Raw genomic sequence first — 18,641 nt, 5'->3', positions numbered from 1 at the left:
GTTTCCGGCAAGACATCGAACCAAGCTCGTCAGTTGATGCCTTTGAGGAACACAAGGAATGGCTCCCATATTTTTGAGAATCGTGGGAGGAGGTTCAAAGACGTTGGGTAGAAACTTCAGAATACCGCAAAACATCCTTACAAAAAAGAAAGGACAAACCAATTAACGACTTACTTTTGGAGTCGCCTGCCTACAAATATACTTTTGAAAAGCTTTGGTAAGTGCACCCCATCGCTTTGAAAAATAAATATGTTTAATGTATTAGTATTCCAATTTATTTTTTAAATTTAATTTGTTTATGATATCTTAGATCGCCATATATTTTAACAAACTAAGCGCAGGCAATTGCTATGGACTGCAATCAAAATGGGATTCATTTACTTATAAAAGATAAGCACAACCTGGAAGTTTTTTCAACAATTTGTGATATAACAAACAAAGGTAATCTAGTTAGTGTTTTTTTAGTTAGTGTGCATTTTTTACATAATTTTCCAATTTCTTAGATTTATGCGTATTCGATTTGTTGTCAGCTATAATGCCCCCTACCGAAGTTATTAAATCGAAAAATAATATTTTGGAAGCCGTCGATCCGCGATTCTCAAGGACAATTTTTACTAAAAGTCAACAGCGCTAATAATCTACAGACCTCTTTAGAAACCCTTTCCGTGCAACTAAAGGAGTACGGATTACAATTACAGCCCCTTGTAGTATTAATTTGCGACGAAGACCCTTGTAATTTACAGATAGTTGGAGTATTTGACGATATAAAATACGCTTACACATCTGTTATTGACGCAGTGTCAAATATTTTTAAATTACATTTTATTTTTAATGTTCAATATCAGAAACAGTGTGCTCAGGCAATTCATACAAAAATACTTTTTCGAGATAGATTCAAACAATATATCGGCTTGCGTAAATGTAACAATTCCAAAATTTGTATATAGTTGTTTGTAAAGACTGATTTAATTAGATGAAATGATTGTAATATGTCCAGAGCATGGTGACAGTATTATATTTAAAAACACTTTGTACAACGAAATATCTACTAGGGATGAACTTTATATGTGCTATTATATAAACAAACATACTACCTTGTTTAGAAAAAGAAATATTGAAGTATTAAAATGTAAGCCATTACAAAAATTTCGTTTACCAAATGGTAAATCGGCATTCATATGAGGTTTGAAATAGGTAAAATGATTCATTAAATTTACTTAAGTAAACATAAATTTTTAAGCATTTCTATACATATCTTCATTTAACTCATATTTCTTTAGAAACCGATTCCTTTGTAAACTAAAAAATTTCAATAAAATCTGTGCCAGCCCAATTGGGTATAAATATATTTCTGTGTTTTATTAGGAAAAGGGTTTACTGGGTTAGGGAAAAAATTTGCTTGGTTATTTCAGTCAACATTAAGGAAATATTTACTAAATTTTATGTGAAAAAGTTGTCTTACTTCAAGAAAGGCCTTTCTTAGTTATCGATATTTTACTAAGAAAAAATGTGCTCCAATTAACATTGCGATGTCCTAGGAGAGGAGTAGGTGATCCCACTCTCGTTTTGTTTGTGAGTATTCCATAGAGTATATACGTGAGAGTACTTTCCAAAGTATTTTCACTGTTGTACTCCATGGAGCACCCACAGAGGATCATATGCCAAAGTACTAAAGAGGAATTGTGTCGGAAAGAATTATCGGAGTGAATTTAATTTAAAATGAAAGTAAATGTAGAGGGGCAATACAACTTTTATATTTTTTACTACGAATATTCTAATGTTATTTAGCATTTGCGTGAATAAAGAAACTAATATTTCTCTATACTATAGTATGTATACATAAAACCAGTGCGCATTTTATCAGAGTTGTCATAGTAAAATTTTATTGTCAGTTATTTGTATGCAATATTTTACTTTTGGCAACTCTGTTCGATCGTCTTCGTGTCGTGATCACGGTCGTTAAAAAACGAGCAATGATCGGCTGATGGTGGTCCGCAAACGCATTGCAAAGGAGTATTGTTAGAGTATTCCAACATGAAGAAAATGGAACACGTAATCCAACAATTTTTGCAGGGTAGTGTTTGCATTTTAAAGTGAAAAGACGTTCTTTATACCAGTGAGTAAAAATTAAAACGAGAGAAGTTATGGCGGATATTTTGTTCAAAACACTTAGCGAGTGGAAATTTGACACGTAATTTAAGTAAATATATTTAAAATAAAGCCTCAACAAAAAATGCATAAATGTAAATAGTTTAGCAAATTATTTCAAAAAGCGAATGTCACATGCACTGCTAAATGAATTTTGTATTTCGTTTACACGTTTTATGAATATGGCTCATTTTAAATATTGTTATTTAACCAGCTCATTGTTCTTTTTCTATACTCATGGGAAATCTTAAAACAATTACAATTGCAGGAGATTTATTACAATAAGAGCAGCAGATATCCAAACTGAACATTTTACCATTTTTATAAAAATGCAGTTGCACGTTTGCGTAAGGAAAGTTTGTTTCCGGCAAGACATCGAACCAAGCTCGTCAGTTGATGCCTTTGAGGAACACAAGGAATGGCTCCCATATTTTTGAGAATCGTGGGAGGAGGTTCAAAGACGTTGGGTAGAAACTTCAGAATACCGCAAAACATCCTTACAAAAAAGAAAGGACAAACCAATTAACGACTTACTTTTGGAGTCGCCTGCCTACAAATATACTTTTGAAAAGCTTTGGTAAGTGCACCCCATCGCTTTGAAAAATAAATATGTTTAATGTATTAGTATTCCAATTTATTTTTTAAATTTAATTTGTTTATGATATCTTAGATCGCCATATATTTTAACAAACTAAGCGCAGGCAATTGCTATGGACTGCAATCAAAATGGGATTCATTTACTTATAAAAGATAAGCACAACCTGGAAGTTTTTTCAACAATTTGTGATATAACAAACAAAGGTAATCTAGTTAGTGTTTTTTTAGTTAGTGTGCATTTTTTACATAATTTTCCAATTTCTTAGATTTATGCGTATTCGATTTGTTGTCAGCTATAATGCCCCCTACCGAAGTTATTAAATCGAAAAATAATATTTTGGAAGCCGTCGATCCGCGATTCTCAAGGACAATTTTTACTAAAAGTCAACAGCGCTAATAATCTACAGACCTCTTTAGAAACCCTTTCCGTGCAACTAAAGGAGTACGGATTACAATTACAGCCCCTTGTAGTATTAATTTGCGACGAAGACCCTTGTAATTTACAGATAGTTGGAGTATTTGACGATATAAAATACGCTTACACATCTGTTATTGACGCAGTGTCAAATATTTTTAAATTACATTTTATTTTTAATGTTCAATATCAGAAACAGTGTGCTCAGGCAATTCATACAAAAATACTTTTTCGAGATAGATTCAAACAATATATCGGCTTGCGTAAATGTAACAATTCCAAAATTTGTATATAGTTGTTTGTAAAGACTGATTTAATTAGATGAAATGATTGTAATATGTCCAGAGCATGGTGACAGTATTATATTTAAAAACACTTTGTACAACGAAATATCTACTAGGGATGAACTTTATATGTGCTATTATATAAACAAACATACTACCTTGTTTAGAAAAAGAAATATTGAAGTATTAAAATGTAAGCCATTACAAAAATTTCGTTTACCAAATGGTAAATCGGCATTCATATGAGGTTTGAAATAGGTAAAATGATTCATTAAATTTACTTAAGTAAACATAAATTTTTAAGCATTTCTATATATATCTTCATTTAACTCATATTTCTTTAGAAACCGATTCCCTTGTAAACTAAAAAATTTCAATAAAATCTGTGCCAGCCCAATTGGGTATAAATATATTTCTGTGTTTTATTAGGAAAAGGGTTTACTGGGTAAGGGAAAAAATTTGTTTGGTTATTTCAGTCAACATTAAGGAAATATTTACTAAATTTTATGTGAAAAAGTTTTCTTACTTCAAGAAAGGCCTTTCTTAGTTATTGATATTTTACTAAGAAAAACATTTTTTAACTTGAGTATACATTTTCTTATTTTTGCAGCTTACGCAAGAAAGTATGTACTTCACTTAAGGAAAAAATTCTTAACTTTTTAAGTGGTTATCAAGACGTATCAATAAGTACATATTTTCTTGTTAATTGAAAAATTCAAAAATCCCATATTTTCTTAATAACAATAAATTATTTTCCAAGTTGACAAACAAACCTAGTTTTACTTGTTTCTGCTTTGGTTTAAGTAAAAAATTCTCTCCGTGTACCTTACGACATATACATATGTACATTAGACCCACCAAAAGAAAACGAAGTCCCTTCGATTTGGACAATACATTACATTTTCCTTAAATTTGGTGCAAAAACGTTAGACCTTAGAGGTGCCGCCCTCTTGACAAATGCTAGACATTTTCTAGGACCTAGCTTAATTGCTTCCTGGATCACCATTTACTCAGTGATGCGAGAATACTTATTGCCTATAAAGGTGAGAGACGAAATGCTGAACAAAGAGTTTCTCTTGAATACCCAGATTTTGTTGGATCCCAACAGACATCTGATTGAAGAAGCCGCGCCTCCCATGGAAATAACGAGTCATCTCCGCAAGCACTACGAGGAAACACAAAAGGCACAAAAGTATTCAGCCGTTTGAACGAAAAAGGCATAAAAATGCCTGCGGAGTCCACCAAGAGTCGACAAAGTACTATGCAAATAAATGGCCCACAAACCCCGTTCTCAATAAAAAAAATACCCAAAACTCGCAGTTGATGAAAGCTATTTCCCTAGTTAAACTCTTCCTTATCCAAAGTATCATGATACCAACAATCTCTTCATCGATTGCAATGTGAAGCCAACGCCTCTTCGGGCCAATGCTTTCGATACTGCAAGTCCTTGGACTCCCTGTATAGAATATTGATGACAATTTTTGAGTGATCACACCTATACGCTGGAGCAAAGTACAAAGCACGGCACAACAATAACCCCTAAAATGTATAAATGAAAAAATTTGCATCAAATTTTCCGAAAAATTTGTTTTTATCGATCGGCCTAATGTATGCTGTGTAAAGTTTCTTTATTTGCACTTTTAATTGCGAATACTTTCTAAATATTATTATTGACAAATATTAATTAAAACATGAGAAGGTCATATAACAATTAACATTTTTGTTTGTAATTACACGAGAGAACGTTATCAATATTTATTTTTAAATATTTATTTTTGTTCTTTTTTTTCACTTTTATAACATTTGTTTGTTTTTATATATTTTTTTAAACATATATTTTTAGGTTATGTACACCTATATGGCCTAATTTCCTTCTATGAGCCGATTTATTGATTTTGGCTCTGACGTTTGATCTCTGATTGTATGTTCCGCTATCAAACACATTTGCTACACACACTCGCTCGTTTCATTGACAGCCGGGCTTGCCGTATAATCTTCACGTAACTATTTAAGATTTAATGTGTGCTTCGGCTGAGCGGGAGCTGCCAACGCTCGTTTAATCTTGTACTGATGGCAGGTTTTAAAAGAGCCGTGACGTCAAGGTTGAAATACAAACGAGCATGCACTAATACAACCGCGTGTATACATTAGGGTGATTCAAAAACAAAATAGATTTGGTTTCCAAATGAATCAAAAGCTTCGTTAATTTCTTCCCTTTTCGACGCTGAAATATGTAGACGAGTTCAAGAAAGTTTAGCAATCAGAACATCAAATGAAGTCATGAAATACTCGAGCGCATAGTCCATCATGGGATTAGATCTTTGTCTTCTATCGACCAAATCTTTATGATCTCTTATACTTCAAAAAAATATAATATCTGAGGATTTGTGTAACCAGCTTTAGTTGCCGCGAAAAGGAGGTACATGTATGCTGCTACATCTGATTTTGATTTGCGTGCAAAAATTTCGTCTATTTGCAAACCAGGGGAAACTGTGAGACTGCTGTCAGCCTACAAATCCCACAAAGAATCAAGAGCATGAGTATGTAATTCAGATGCAAAGACCTCTCAAGATCAAACAGGATTGTTCAATATAAGAAATCTATGATACTCGTTCTTTTGTAGTTGTAACTGCGAAATCATATCGCAAAGGTTTAAGTGAGTGTTACGCATATAGGCAGTTCTTTGTCGGATATAAATCCGGTACTGGCATCTTCTGGTACTGCCCAAATGACACAGGAAGGTTTTTTTTTATCTCTCGCACCTCCTAGTCTGTGCATCTTATCGTTGGTATATTCGAAGGTTTTTAACTTGCTCGTGTAATGATACTGATGTATGGCTCTAAATCACACTGGCGCTGTTAACTGTTGCCAGATTATAGGTATACTGCCATGATGAGATGACTTTTGCAGTATTCTCGGAATGAAGCCACTCCGGCCCAAAATGAGTGAGTTCCATCGACCGAAGTAAAGGAAGGAAGAGGTCACTCACTAAGTTCCCCCATGCTATGTGTTATCACTAAGAAACGATCCTTAGTATGCTTGGTTACGAGAAGACCGAAATCACCTTGGCAGTTAAGTACCAACGAATGATGTTCATGATTTCAATAAGCCGGCATCTCAAGCTTCGGCAGCCCAGCTTTTTTTACTTTTATTTAACTTTCCATGAAAAGGCTGCCTTCCGCACTTCTATAACACAGCCACAAACTTCAAAGGCTTTCTTAAATTTCGGTAAAAGTGTTGCCTCTAACACTACGGTAACAAAATTCAAGTTATGGTTATATGCAACTTGGCATTATTGAATAACTTTTCCAGTATCGAAGAAACCCCAATTGTAAAAGCTTGATTTCTGAGCTCACTGATAGTGTGGCATAAACGCGAGAGCAGGCTAGCATTGTCCACTTGACTGATTCCATCGAATATTGCTTTCAGCTGAGCGCAAATATCCCTTGTCATGCAGGGGCATATTTCTCATTGAACAAAGGTGTTTGCGTTTCTTGGTTTCGCAGAAATGAAGTATGTTAGGTGATGAGGCTTCCGACACTGGCCGCTTACTGGAATCTGAAACTTTATGCAGTTGAACATGACATAAGTGCATTTTACTATCAAGAGAGATGCGGATTCCATATAAGTTGTTCAGCATTATTCCAGATCTTTTCCATATGAATTAATTGCCTAACTTGAAAACTTGCCGTCTTTCGGGTTTAAAAAGCTAGTAACGCACTAATGATGGTTGTAATGAAAGTCAGCGAGAAAAGATCTGACCCCCTCACTATAGTGTGCTTTGCTTATACTGAAGCACTAGTGTAAGGCCCTTATTCCGCTTGCTGACTGTGCCCTTCTTGACATAACGCACGTACACTTCTTGCTTCGGGAGTCGCTGTAGCTTTGGTTGTAGTTTCAGTTTTTACGGTGGCTTTGCCGCTGTCTTATTAGCGAAGGCAGTGTTGTACTACTTGATCACCGTCTTCAAAGATTATCGAAGCCGTCCATTCGCAATAAGCCTTACAACAACCTACTGGTATCATTCAGTCTACGGTATTTGCAGCTCAACAGTTTGGCTTAGTAATGTGTCGGTTGGCCGATCCTCACATTTCATGTATCTACGAGTAATAGGAAAACATGCACCCATCCCTTCTAAACTTGTAGCCAATATGTAGGTTAGGTTAGGTTAGATTAGAGTGGCCACTGGTGCGAGCACCAGTGCACTTAGACCCAAAAAGATCCCATTGTGATACCACGTGGAAACGCCATGAGTTTCTTAGGTTCCAACTTAGCCAGATCACAAAGATCGCGAAAGAAGGGCGATCCCAGAAATTTCTTCCTCTTGTGCCAAAGCGCGGGACAATCGCACAGAAAACATTTGACTGTTTCTATCTCCTCTTCGTCTTTGCAGCTCCTGCATTAATCATTATAGGGAGCACCCAGCCGTTGTGCGTGCCTCCCGATTGCTATGTGGTCAGTTATAAGTCCAAATACAAGAGATATGTCCCCCCTACCAAGAAGTAGGAGACTTTTTGTGCGTCTCGCATCCCATTCAGGCCACACGAGCTTGGAGCGGTAGCAGGTTTCAAGATTGCTCCATCTCACACCCGCTTCCCTAAGGAAAATCCCTTTCAAAATGAGCTTACAGCCCTGCTCCCTGCTCCATAAGGGTTTTATAACTTAAAATTTAGCTTTCTATATCTCTGTTTTTAACCAATACACAAACTCGTCTTTATAAATGTTTCGAAAAACAACTTTTTTTGAGTCACCCTAATGTAGGTATGCATGTATGTATGTACATATTTGCAGAGGTATTTCGTATGTTATTTTCTTTCATTAACTTTTTTTATATAGGTATGTATTTCTATTTGATATCATTTATTTACCGATTTCACAAGACACAAGATCACAGGGTATAATATTCTTTTCCTTAAAATTTTGTTCCACTTATTTTTTTTTTCTCATTCTATACGTAGCTACCATACACATAGCAGAATTAAAATCTGATATCAATATTTTTTGCTCATTAACAAATTTGCAGGCATTTGATCAAAAAACAATTTTTTTTTCTGTCCCCGTCCCCACGTCGTTCACACAGATAAGCTCCGACCGCACGCGCAATTAAGCTCGCCGTTATTGTTTTGGAAGTTGGAGACGGAACCAACCAATACTTTAACTCAACGTTACGACTGAAGTTCGTCAACTGATTTTCGTATTGAAAATCTTTTGCTCGCAATAGCAATGCGAAATTTTTTCTCACCCGACGTTTTGCTGATTGTGAGATGAGTATGCGATAAGGCTGAGTTTTAATTTGGTGTTGGTGTTGGCGTTGATAAATTTTGCATGGAAGTAAGCTCGTAGTGGTCTGATATGTAGCCAGAGATGTGTGTGTATACAGGGTGTATAGTATTAACTACTGTTGATAAGCGAAAGACTCAGCCGCCCTGTTTCGTATAAAAAGATGGACAAGTTGTGTATCGCGTCTTCACCTCGGCGATTTTGACCGTCTCTTGGCGAAGTACGCCAGTTATTCCTTTTTACCTTTAACTGACGTTAATTAGGAGCTTCGAAGAGCGAAGAGCATACAATTCTTGGGGTTCAAGAGGTTGTGTAGCGCAATATATAGCTTCTCCAACCCAATTTTAAACCTCAACTTCGAGCGGCGAATCCCGTTTCACTAACAGAAGAGGCTCTGGCGACCCCAAGCTCCTCATGGAACTTGGGGGTGTGAAGGGAGGGATGGCCTGAAGGTTTAATGTGGCCATATAAATCGTTCCTGAGATGGTCGGGCTAGTACCATAATGGTGCTGTGTTACCGGAGCGTACCGGATCTGTATCCGGCAAATGACCATAACCTTATCGCTACAACTACAAGAACAACAGGAAACAATTCGTTTTTCATGAGTTTCTAGCAACTCAGTCCTCCTCTGCTGTCAAACTCGAGTAGGTGTGGACAGAAAAACTTGCTGACCCCAAACGTTTTCAACAGTTTACATAGCGTGACTTATAATTTGAATGCTTTGGTCTTTAATTCATTTCCCTGGAAACTATTAGCTATCTGTGATGGACCATTTAGCTTTTTTTACACCGCTCCATAGGTGTGCTTTTTTAAAAGTCGAACGAAGACGTAACTTGTCTCATATCTACTTAGTCCAAAGTAGCTCTTTGGCAGGATTAGACAACGGCTAGTTCTCAAATAGATGAAGTTCCTCAGAGTTACAAATTATACATGTCACCAGTTGCTGCCAATATGCAAATAAGACGATTCTTTTGTTGAAGACGGAATATAATTCGTTTTGTCCTTCTTCAGAACAGGTCCAATTGTATTTCTCGTTTATCTAGGCCAGACAAGTTAGAGCTTGCTGTGCGTTTGTCAAGGCCAATGATATCATTACTAACAGTGAGCTCTTGCAATAGATATTTCTTGTTGTTGTTGTTGTTGCGATAAGGACACTCCCTGAAGGCTTTTTTGATTTTTCTTCAAATTGGCGGGACGGAGATCTACATGTTGATGAATCTTAGCTGAGAAGTTCTTCATGGCAGAAGTATATACACACGGAGTGTTTGCCAAACCATTATCGCGTGGCGACATTGTTTAGAGAAACTTTTTCTTAAGTATTTTGAGATGCTTTCCTTTAGAGTTGATTCCAGAACCCCCGGTGTGGATGGCGAACACGCTACCCACTTCCCACGGCGTCCTCCGGAAGTACCATCTCCAAATATTTCATAGGAATATTTTCGCTCTTACGCCAGCAACAATACAAAAAGAAAGAAATAGTTTGCTCGATAGGTCTGATTTTGTGATACACCCTGTATTTAAGAATACATCAAACACACCCCCACATATGTATGCCAGTTGGAATCAATGTATCTTTGAGTGTGTTGGTGGAGAGACAAACAGGTATTTCATGATATAGCATTCTCAAAACCTGCCTCATGCTGCTCTACCAACTGTGGCTCATCTGCTATTTTTGGCTAGAAAACAATCTATGCTCGCTCAGTATATAAAACTAGTTTTTTTTCCTGAAGCTGGGCGAATACATAAACATGAGAGTCAAATTATGTTTACATATGCACAAATTGTATTTGCTTCAACTCGTATATGTGACCGAGAAGGTGGGAATGCCACACACATGTACACCATCCCATACTATTGACTTCACATCAAAACGATCCGCTTGAATTCCTTGGGTGATCGGTGACTGTCACTGAATATAACCATTTTGTTTTTTTTTTTATGTTGGCAACAACAACTAACGGAAACTTTTTTAACACTACTATTGTTATCATTTGGAGCGTTAAGATCGTAGCATTTTAAGTTTTTTTTCTGTTTAAATATCGAGCTTTCAGTCACATGGCGCAATCTCTGATATCTGTGATGTAAATGCGTGCGAAACTTTGAAAGCGCAGGTGTCGCTTCTAAGAGTCTTTGCACAAAAACGCCTTCCATAGACGCGAGCAACCTCTTTTGCCAACAGCCACTGCAAGATTTGCCATGTGAGCGTCTGGACCTTTGTTTCCAAGCAGTCTCATCTATTTTCTACAATTTCTGGGGGATTGTTAGTCGAAAGTAAAGATCCATCGACGCGGATATGAAATTGTGGTCCTACCTCCTTCTCTCGCGTTGTGTATATGATGGTCTTAGTCGGTAACAAACTAAGTTTCACGATATACAGATAATAAGCCCTCCTTCCAGCGGATAAAACACAATAAAAGTGAGGAGAAAACACTACAGAGTTGTGTTTTTGACTCATTCATGGGTTGCTGTTTTGGTCTTTACGGTATATTGAGAATCATCGGTAGGAAACGTACCTACATCCTCGTTATATATCTTCGATACATATCTTCGTAAACATGGAGATACTATCCGACCAAATAGACGTGTATACCTAATTATTGCCTGCCCTTCTCGGAGGAGGGGGAAGGCGTCTGCCATTGTTTGCATGTTTGCATAGCCGCCTGAAAACTCGACGCTTGTTTCTTACTCCTTCAAGAAGCGTCAAAGGGTTTGTTTTACTTTTCTCCTTGGTCGGCTTGGACAGCATTTTTTCACGCCAACGAAGAAGTTTCAAATCCTTATGTAGATCATTGATTCGCAGATCTCAAAATTAGAACTGATACAAAATTTCGAATACAGTTCATGGCTTTACATGTCGGGATTATATTATTCTATTAGGAAAGAAGTATAATCTGATATTAACATATAACATTTGTATCAAAAGTGAGTAGGAGCTGGGTATCTGTGAGTTCTTGAATCAACCATAGAGAAATGAGGTACCGGGGACCGCAGGCGGCCAGCCCTATGACAGGCTTTCTGTTGTAACAGTTCTTTACCTTGGCTAGTAAGGAATTCCTAACGTTCTTTTGATAATTGACGTAAGTATGGAAGCCTTAGATGAAGTCACCATCTCGCTCGCCCTTACCAAGAGGTAAAGTATCGGTCATGTTGCATAGGTTTACCTCTGTGATGAAAATCGACAAATGATCTGGCAAATCCCCACACTACTACGTCGCGAGTGTGGAAAAGGTTGTAGTGAGGTGTTGGATTGTGTTGCTGTTTTCTAATAAAAAGGTAATGTTTAGGCCTCCTAAAGCCAACACCAAAATTTATCATTGCAGTTTTAAAGGCGCTCTTAGACAATACGAAGATGAGTAACACCCCGGTAAATTACCCTCGGACTGGGAGCTCTATGAGGTGAGTCTGGGGATTTATAAATATGAAATAAGGATAGCCAATCGAGATTCATGGCGAAGCTTCTGCGAAAACGTAGAAGGCTGCAATGAATCCGCGAGGTTTAGAAAAATACTGTCTAGGAATCCCGCTCCTCTGGGGTATCTGAGATTTGATGGTGGGGACTGGTTGATGAGTAGCGAGGAGTCCCTAAAGCTTTTACTGGACAATCATGTTCCCGATGTCCCAATTGCGCAGGGATCTTTGCTTGCATGGTCGGCGGTCGCTGGCCATGCAGAAGTACCTGCCATTCCAATACGGGAAAGAAAAACAACCTGGGCTATAGGGTCGTTCAAGCCCTATAAGTCTCTGGGCCCGGATGGAATCATTCCTACGCAACTTCAAAAGTCTTTGGGGATTTCCTGCCGCTGGTTGGCCATATCTACACTAACTTCATCAGGCTTAACTATATCCCGAAGTCTCTCATGTATGACCTAAGGATTTCAGGCCAATCAGCCTCTCGTCGTTTCTTCTTAAGACATTTGAGCGGTCGATTGACCTGTACCTACCGGAAAGGATACCTCGGGGGTTACTGTCGGCTTCACAGCATGCGTACTGCAAGGGCAGATCGACGGACACGACTCTCCATTCGATTGGAAAGCAAATAGAAGGGTCCCTAGAATACAAGGAGTATGCTCTAGGTGCCTTTCTAGACATCGAGGGTTCTTTTAACAATGTCTTACCGGAGGCAATCGAAAGAGCTCTGGTGGGTTTAGGAGTCGAGGCGGCTCTGGTTGAATTTATTAGCAAACTTCTATGCGACAGAATTGTCGCAGCGGAGTGGGGGGGGGGGGGGGCATAATTAAGAGGAAGGTGTGCAGGGGCACGCCACAGGCGGGTGTCCTATCTCCTCTGCTCTGGGTTGTGGTAGTCAACGAGCTTCTTGTGGAGCTGGAAGCCAATGGTTGTCGGGTGGTTGCCTATGCAAATGACCTCGCTATCCTAGTCAGAGGTAAATTTCTGGGCACCCTGCGCGATGTTCTGCAGGGCTACCTGGATACTGTGACTAGGTGGGCTGAATCATGTGGATTGGCGGTCAACCCGGGAAAAACGGAATTTGTTCTTTTTACAAGCAGATATAAGATGCCCGATTTCAGAACTCCTTCGATTGGAGGGGTACCGTTGGTACTTTCTGATAGGGTTAAATATTTGGGGATTGTTTTGGACAAGAAACTGTCCTGGAGACCCAATGTGGAAGATCGGGACAGGAAGGCCACCGTTGCTGTATACTGCTGCAGAGGGGCTATCGGAAAGAGATGTGGACTCTCGCTAGGAGTAGTACACTGGCTTTATGAGATGGTGGTCAAACCGATTCTGCTATATGGGGTGCTGGTCTGGTGGAAAGCGCTGGACACGGCGAGCACCTCCAAAATGTTAATGTCCGTGCAACGGACGGCGCTGATCGGTATCAGTGGCGCTCTCAGAACAACACTTACATTGGCACTGAACGTCATGCTGAACATATACCCAGTAGATATTGCGGGAAAGGCGACCGCGGCAAGGTCGTTGGTCAGGCTTCGTGGTATGGGCTATGGGCTTTCTGACTGCGGACACTCTAGCCTTCTTACCAGTTTCGACTTTATCCCGGACAGAAAGGACTATTGTATGCCGATAACTGCTCCCTATACAACCTTCACCCCAGTCATGCCACCGAGAGAGGAGTGGGGAAGAGGAATTATCTGGGGCACGGGACCGGTAAACTTGTTCACGGATGGGTCGAAGCTGGACGGAAAGGTTGGTGGGGGGGGGGGGTCTTTTGTCAAGAGCTAATTGTAAGCCGCAAGTTTAAGTTGGCTGATCACTGAAGTGTATTCCAAGAGGAAGTTGCTGCGATTAAGGATGTGGTGGATGGAATGCTATCCACTGCTACTACGGTTAGGGAATTTAACATCTACTCTGATAGCCAAGCGGCTATCAAGGCCTTGAGCTCAACTACACTGCGATCGAGGGTGGTCTGGGAGTGCCTGACCTCGCTTGTGATTGCATCGAATTATTTTACAATAAAGATTATCTGGGTCCCGGGCCATAGTGATATTCCGGGTAACTGTCAAGCGGATCTCTTAGCCCGCATTGGTACAAGTTATCCGGATGAAGATGGCTGTAGGGATTTCGGGATTCCGCTGGCCACCTGTGGATTGCTCCTCCATAGTTGGGCCTCGAGTCAGCTCAGCAAACGTTGGGCGGACACCGCGTCTTGCAGGTTAGCAAGATCTTTTTGGCCGAAAGTGGATGGCAGGAGGTCTGCTGAAATAATTGGGTTCACTAAGGCTAACCTATCAATGGTCATTGGGGTTTTGACAGGGCACTGTCCCATGGGTATCCATGCGGTACGTGTCAATATACTGGAAACTCCATCCTGCTGCAGCTGTATAGAGGATGATGAGGTGGAATCACCAAATCACTTTATGCTTGATTGCCCAGCTTTTGCCAGAACTAGGCGAAAGTACTTCGGTCGCGACTCACTTGGATCTCCCGAGGATTTATCCAAAGTTGAGATCGATATCATTCGGAGCTTTATCGTTGCTACCCAACGATTCTCTAAGTAGTTAGATATAAGTCACCGTTATTTTTGGTGTATGTGGTATCACAACGGACCTTCGTGTTGTCCAAGTGAGCTATCCTTATCAGAGCAGCTACCACCTAACCTAACACCCCGGTCAAGTCTGCTTTTAATGAAGTTAACACCAAAAACCAATTTGAATTCGAATTCAAAACACGTAGTGACTCCTTTAGTTTTTGTCGTGAAAGCTCAAACTTCTGAGCCAAAGCAAAAAGATTTATATCTAAACTTTTACACATTCTTAGGACAGTCGGATGCAGTTTAAAAGTTAAACCTCTCACAAAGTATTGAAAAACTGATGTACAGAGCCCTTACAAGGATCTATAGTTATTTTGAGCAAGTTCTCAAAAACATGCCTGCCTATTTAGCCCTGCTCTTTCAATAAAGTAAAAGAGCGTTGTCTTCATTAAAGCAGATTTAGGCGTAAGATGATTGATCATCGGATCCAGTACTTGGTTACCCATACAGTACGGAATCTAGCTACCATTTTACGAAAAATTGTGTCTGTCTTATTTAATTCTACCGTTAATACGAGGGAACGAAAGCCAGTGAATTACCGCCGATTTCAATTCCGGTGCTAAACGATGACTAAAAATGGCAGCTGGCTGCCGGAATGTATGCTAGGGGTAACCACAAAAACAAATATTATTAAGTTTACATTACTTTTGAATATATATACCTTCTTCGAAAGTCCTCCGCCTGATCCTGATATATATTTGCTGCACTGCCATGATGCGATCGTACAAGTGGTAAGACATTTTGAGAAAGTGATAATTCCGTTGACTTTTCAAGATCTTGTCGACTTCTATATATTTGTTCACTAGACGGATGCATCATATGAGGAGTAAGTGCATATGTATATGTAAATACATTTATACCACTCCAATTAAAAAATAATGCTGAAAAGAAAAGAAAAATGTTATGAAAAGTTAATATATGCAGTTTCTTTAAGTGTGAAAGAGAAAGATTTATTATTGGATCTTATTCATTCATCATTATTAACTCGCGCTTAACCAGCTAGACGATTATGGCTTTTCACTAAATATACCTGTTTCGCGATAATAGATGCCAATTAAAGCATCAAATGATATGAAGGCTTCCTCCACCTGTCTCTACCAACTCTTTCTACAACCCTGAGAAGACCAGGGCTTGATCCCTGTGTAATTTCACTGAGCCTCAAACTTCACAAATGCCTTTTCTACCCTTAATACGGTGTTGCTGTTAAATGAACCCTTTGAATGATGATATTTCCTCTAGGATAAAACTTTACATTATGTAGACAGGCATAGCTACTGCTGGTCGGACTTTAATTAGGTCTCATGACATGGGCTACGGCATTGCACAATAAATTATTGTGATTCAGTCACTATTCTCTAGCTTAAGAACCTACAAACTCTCTAGAGAGGAGTAATGTGAGGAACTCATCAGAAGCTCTAGATTGATGAACTTGTTAATGTATGAGTCGAAACTGGTTATGGGAGTTAAGAGTGAGTAGTATGATAAGGTTAGCCGCAAACTCTTATCACTACAGTTCCTTGCAATCGCAGCTCGCTGCTTTTAAAGATGCGAGAGAGAGGCGATATTCGGTGTTTAATATTTGAGGATCATTTTTCGAGATGGCACAAAAGACTGTAACGAACACATCGATGCCTGATCTAAGTAAATGACCTCTTCCAACCGCCATTAAAAATGTTCTGCTTTCCTCCACTTCACTTCAGCGCTAGTTAGACCAAACATCTTATTGACAACAGACAAGTACGTTGAGACGACCCGAAGTTTCGTTGGAATAAAATAAACTTGCGCCCAACTTTGGGCTTATAGCAAAAGATGGCAGTATAGGAAAGAATATTATATTTCATGATCGTACAGTGCATTAAAGGGTACCAATTTTGTGGGTCTCTGAAAACAAGGACATCCCGCGTAACTGCACGCAGTTGACCACGCTCAACTGAGGTAATTGGATTCGCCTCGGTTCATTTATCACACTTGTCTTTTGACAGCGCCATGTCCCGTTTTTTTTTTTTGCCAGAACTGGGAGAAATACGCTCTATCTCGATTATCAGAGATCTGAAAACTGGTGACATCGTTAGTTTATGTGGACAAACTAAACTATTTTTGCTCAGATGCAGCTGCCACCCAAAACTTCCACAACGAGTATCTGAACCTCCGATTAACCCCTGAGAAAGTCTTAGAAATCGAATTGAGTAGTAAGGTAGGCCATTTGATTTTCAAATTTTCTTAAGATAACCCCCTTTTTGGCAATCTCTTCTATGTATGAGTGTATACATAATCCGTCATACGCATATATATATATATTGAGAAAAGTTGCGAATACCAATAACTACACACTCACACACACTGCACTAACCGTTATATATCAATATATAAAAACAGAATTAATTCCGCGAAAACGAAATGAATAAAGAAGGAAATATAAACTCACCGTTTACAACAAATAACGATGAAGACTGATAGGAGAACACCACCACCTTAACTAACACTGCTGTGTAATGTGCAGGACATACGCACACACACACACACACGCATGCATTCACACAATTATTGGCACATCGCTAAATTTAGTGTGGTGAGTATAGAATTTTAATGCCGGACTTTTCGCAACGAATAGGCAAAATAATGCAGCGATTTTTTTGTTTCTGTTATTGCTTAATAAAAAAGAGCTGTTTTTTTGTTGTTGTATTTGATTCTTTGCAACAATTTTGTATTCTTAAAGTAGTTTAGTATATTTTTCCACTTTTTCACCCAGCACAAATTGGAAAATATAACATTTAGGTGCTGTTGTTGTATTTGTAACTTTTATTGCATATTGTGCTTTGAACAAGCCTACATTTTAATTTAATTAAAAAAATTTTTTTGTTGAATTTCTTCACTTTATTCTGATTTTAAAGATTACATAAATTCGTTTGAAAATAGGACTCACAGAATTCACCTCACAATTTACAGGCCAATCTCCGACTGAAATAAAAATTCGAGTTAGCCTTCACTTAGTTTTTATTTTGTCAACTTTTTATGCTTTATTTTGTACATTAGAGTGACTGCAAATTAAAATAATTTTCTTCCGGAACTGGCTCAGATGCTTCGTTGTTTGTAAAAAAAATACTTATTTTTTAAGGATTTTTAAATAACTGTCACCGTAACCGCTATCCCCAAATGCTTCCAAAATATAATCATAACTGAGACGCTCACTGGAACCGTAACATTCAGCTTAATTGACCACGTAACAGTAGTCGCAACCATAACTGTTACCGTAACGTAATAATATCTGATGATCTAACGTAAGTGAGAACCTCTATGTCCGTAGCCGTAACTAAAACCGTAGTTCTAACCGTAGTCCTAACAGTCAGCGAAGCTTGATACTGAGCGTAGCCTTAAACATCGTCCTAACCATTGAAGGAATAAGGAAACAGGTCAGTGGAACACCACCGCACGACATAATTTTACTACTTTTTTTTTGTGGCAATGCCTCGGTCAACTATAGGCTATAGACTTATTGCTTGATCTGAAAGTCATATACTTTTAGGGTTATTCCAATATACAATGCAGTTTGTTATTATTTTTCCCTACTTAATGCCTCAGAGCTTCCATTAAGATGAGCCAGCACTTCGGTATCAGCCGTTTACCTAAAAGCAGGGATATTGAAGACAACTGTAGGCTTGATGAGTTGGCCAGGAGGTGTTATACCAGCAAAGGATGCGGTAGGTATGCCTCTGTTTTGCTATTAAGCGAGGTTCATCAATCACGGGACACTGTTTTAAGGCACTCACACCGCTGCATGTGCATCGTATTCTACGATTTCTTTCGCAGCTGCAGATGTATAGAATAAAAGAGTTTAGGATCTGTAGTGCAATTGTGTCACACTTTGTAGACGTCGGTTTTTCTCGGTCAACCGTTTTCCGATGTTAT

At 38.7% G+C, this 18,641-nt stretch overlaps 1 protein-coding gene across 6 annotated transcripts in view; it reads right to left on the bottom strand.

Moving 5' to 3' along the window:
- wnd (wallenda) overlaps positions 1-18,641 on the bottom strand; it is a 100,541-nt gene that overhangs the window by 37,093 nt on the left and 44,807 nt on the right. For 3 of the 6 annotated variants that reach the window (XM_067788065.1, XM_067788060.1, XM_067788061.1), the window contains one exon: positions 15,397-15,616. In XM_067788065.1, coding sequence (XP_067644166.1) covers positions 15,397-15,616 — 220 coding nt within the window. Of the gene's footprint in view, positions 1-15,396; positions 15,617-17,160; positions 17,748-18,641 lie in introns of those variants that run through there. The other 3 variants (XM_067788063.1, XM_067788062.1, XM_067788064.1) reach the window with 3 other exon arrangements.

This window comes from Eurosta solidaginis, chromosome 5 (assembly GCF_040869045.1).
Source record: "Eurosta solidaginis isolate ZX-2024a chromosome 5, ASM4086904v1, whole genome shotgun sequence".
In the NCBI taxonomy this organism is placed as follows: Eukaryota; Metazoa; Arthropoda; class Insecta; order Diptera; family Tephritidae; genus Eurosta; species Eurosta solidaginis.
The sequence above is the reverse complement of the archived record's forward strand: the minus strand, read 5'-3'. Positions and strand labels throughout refer to the sequence as shown.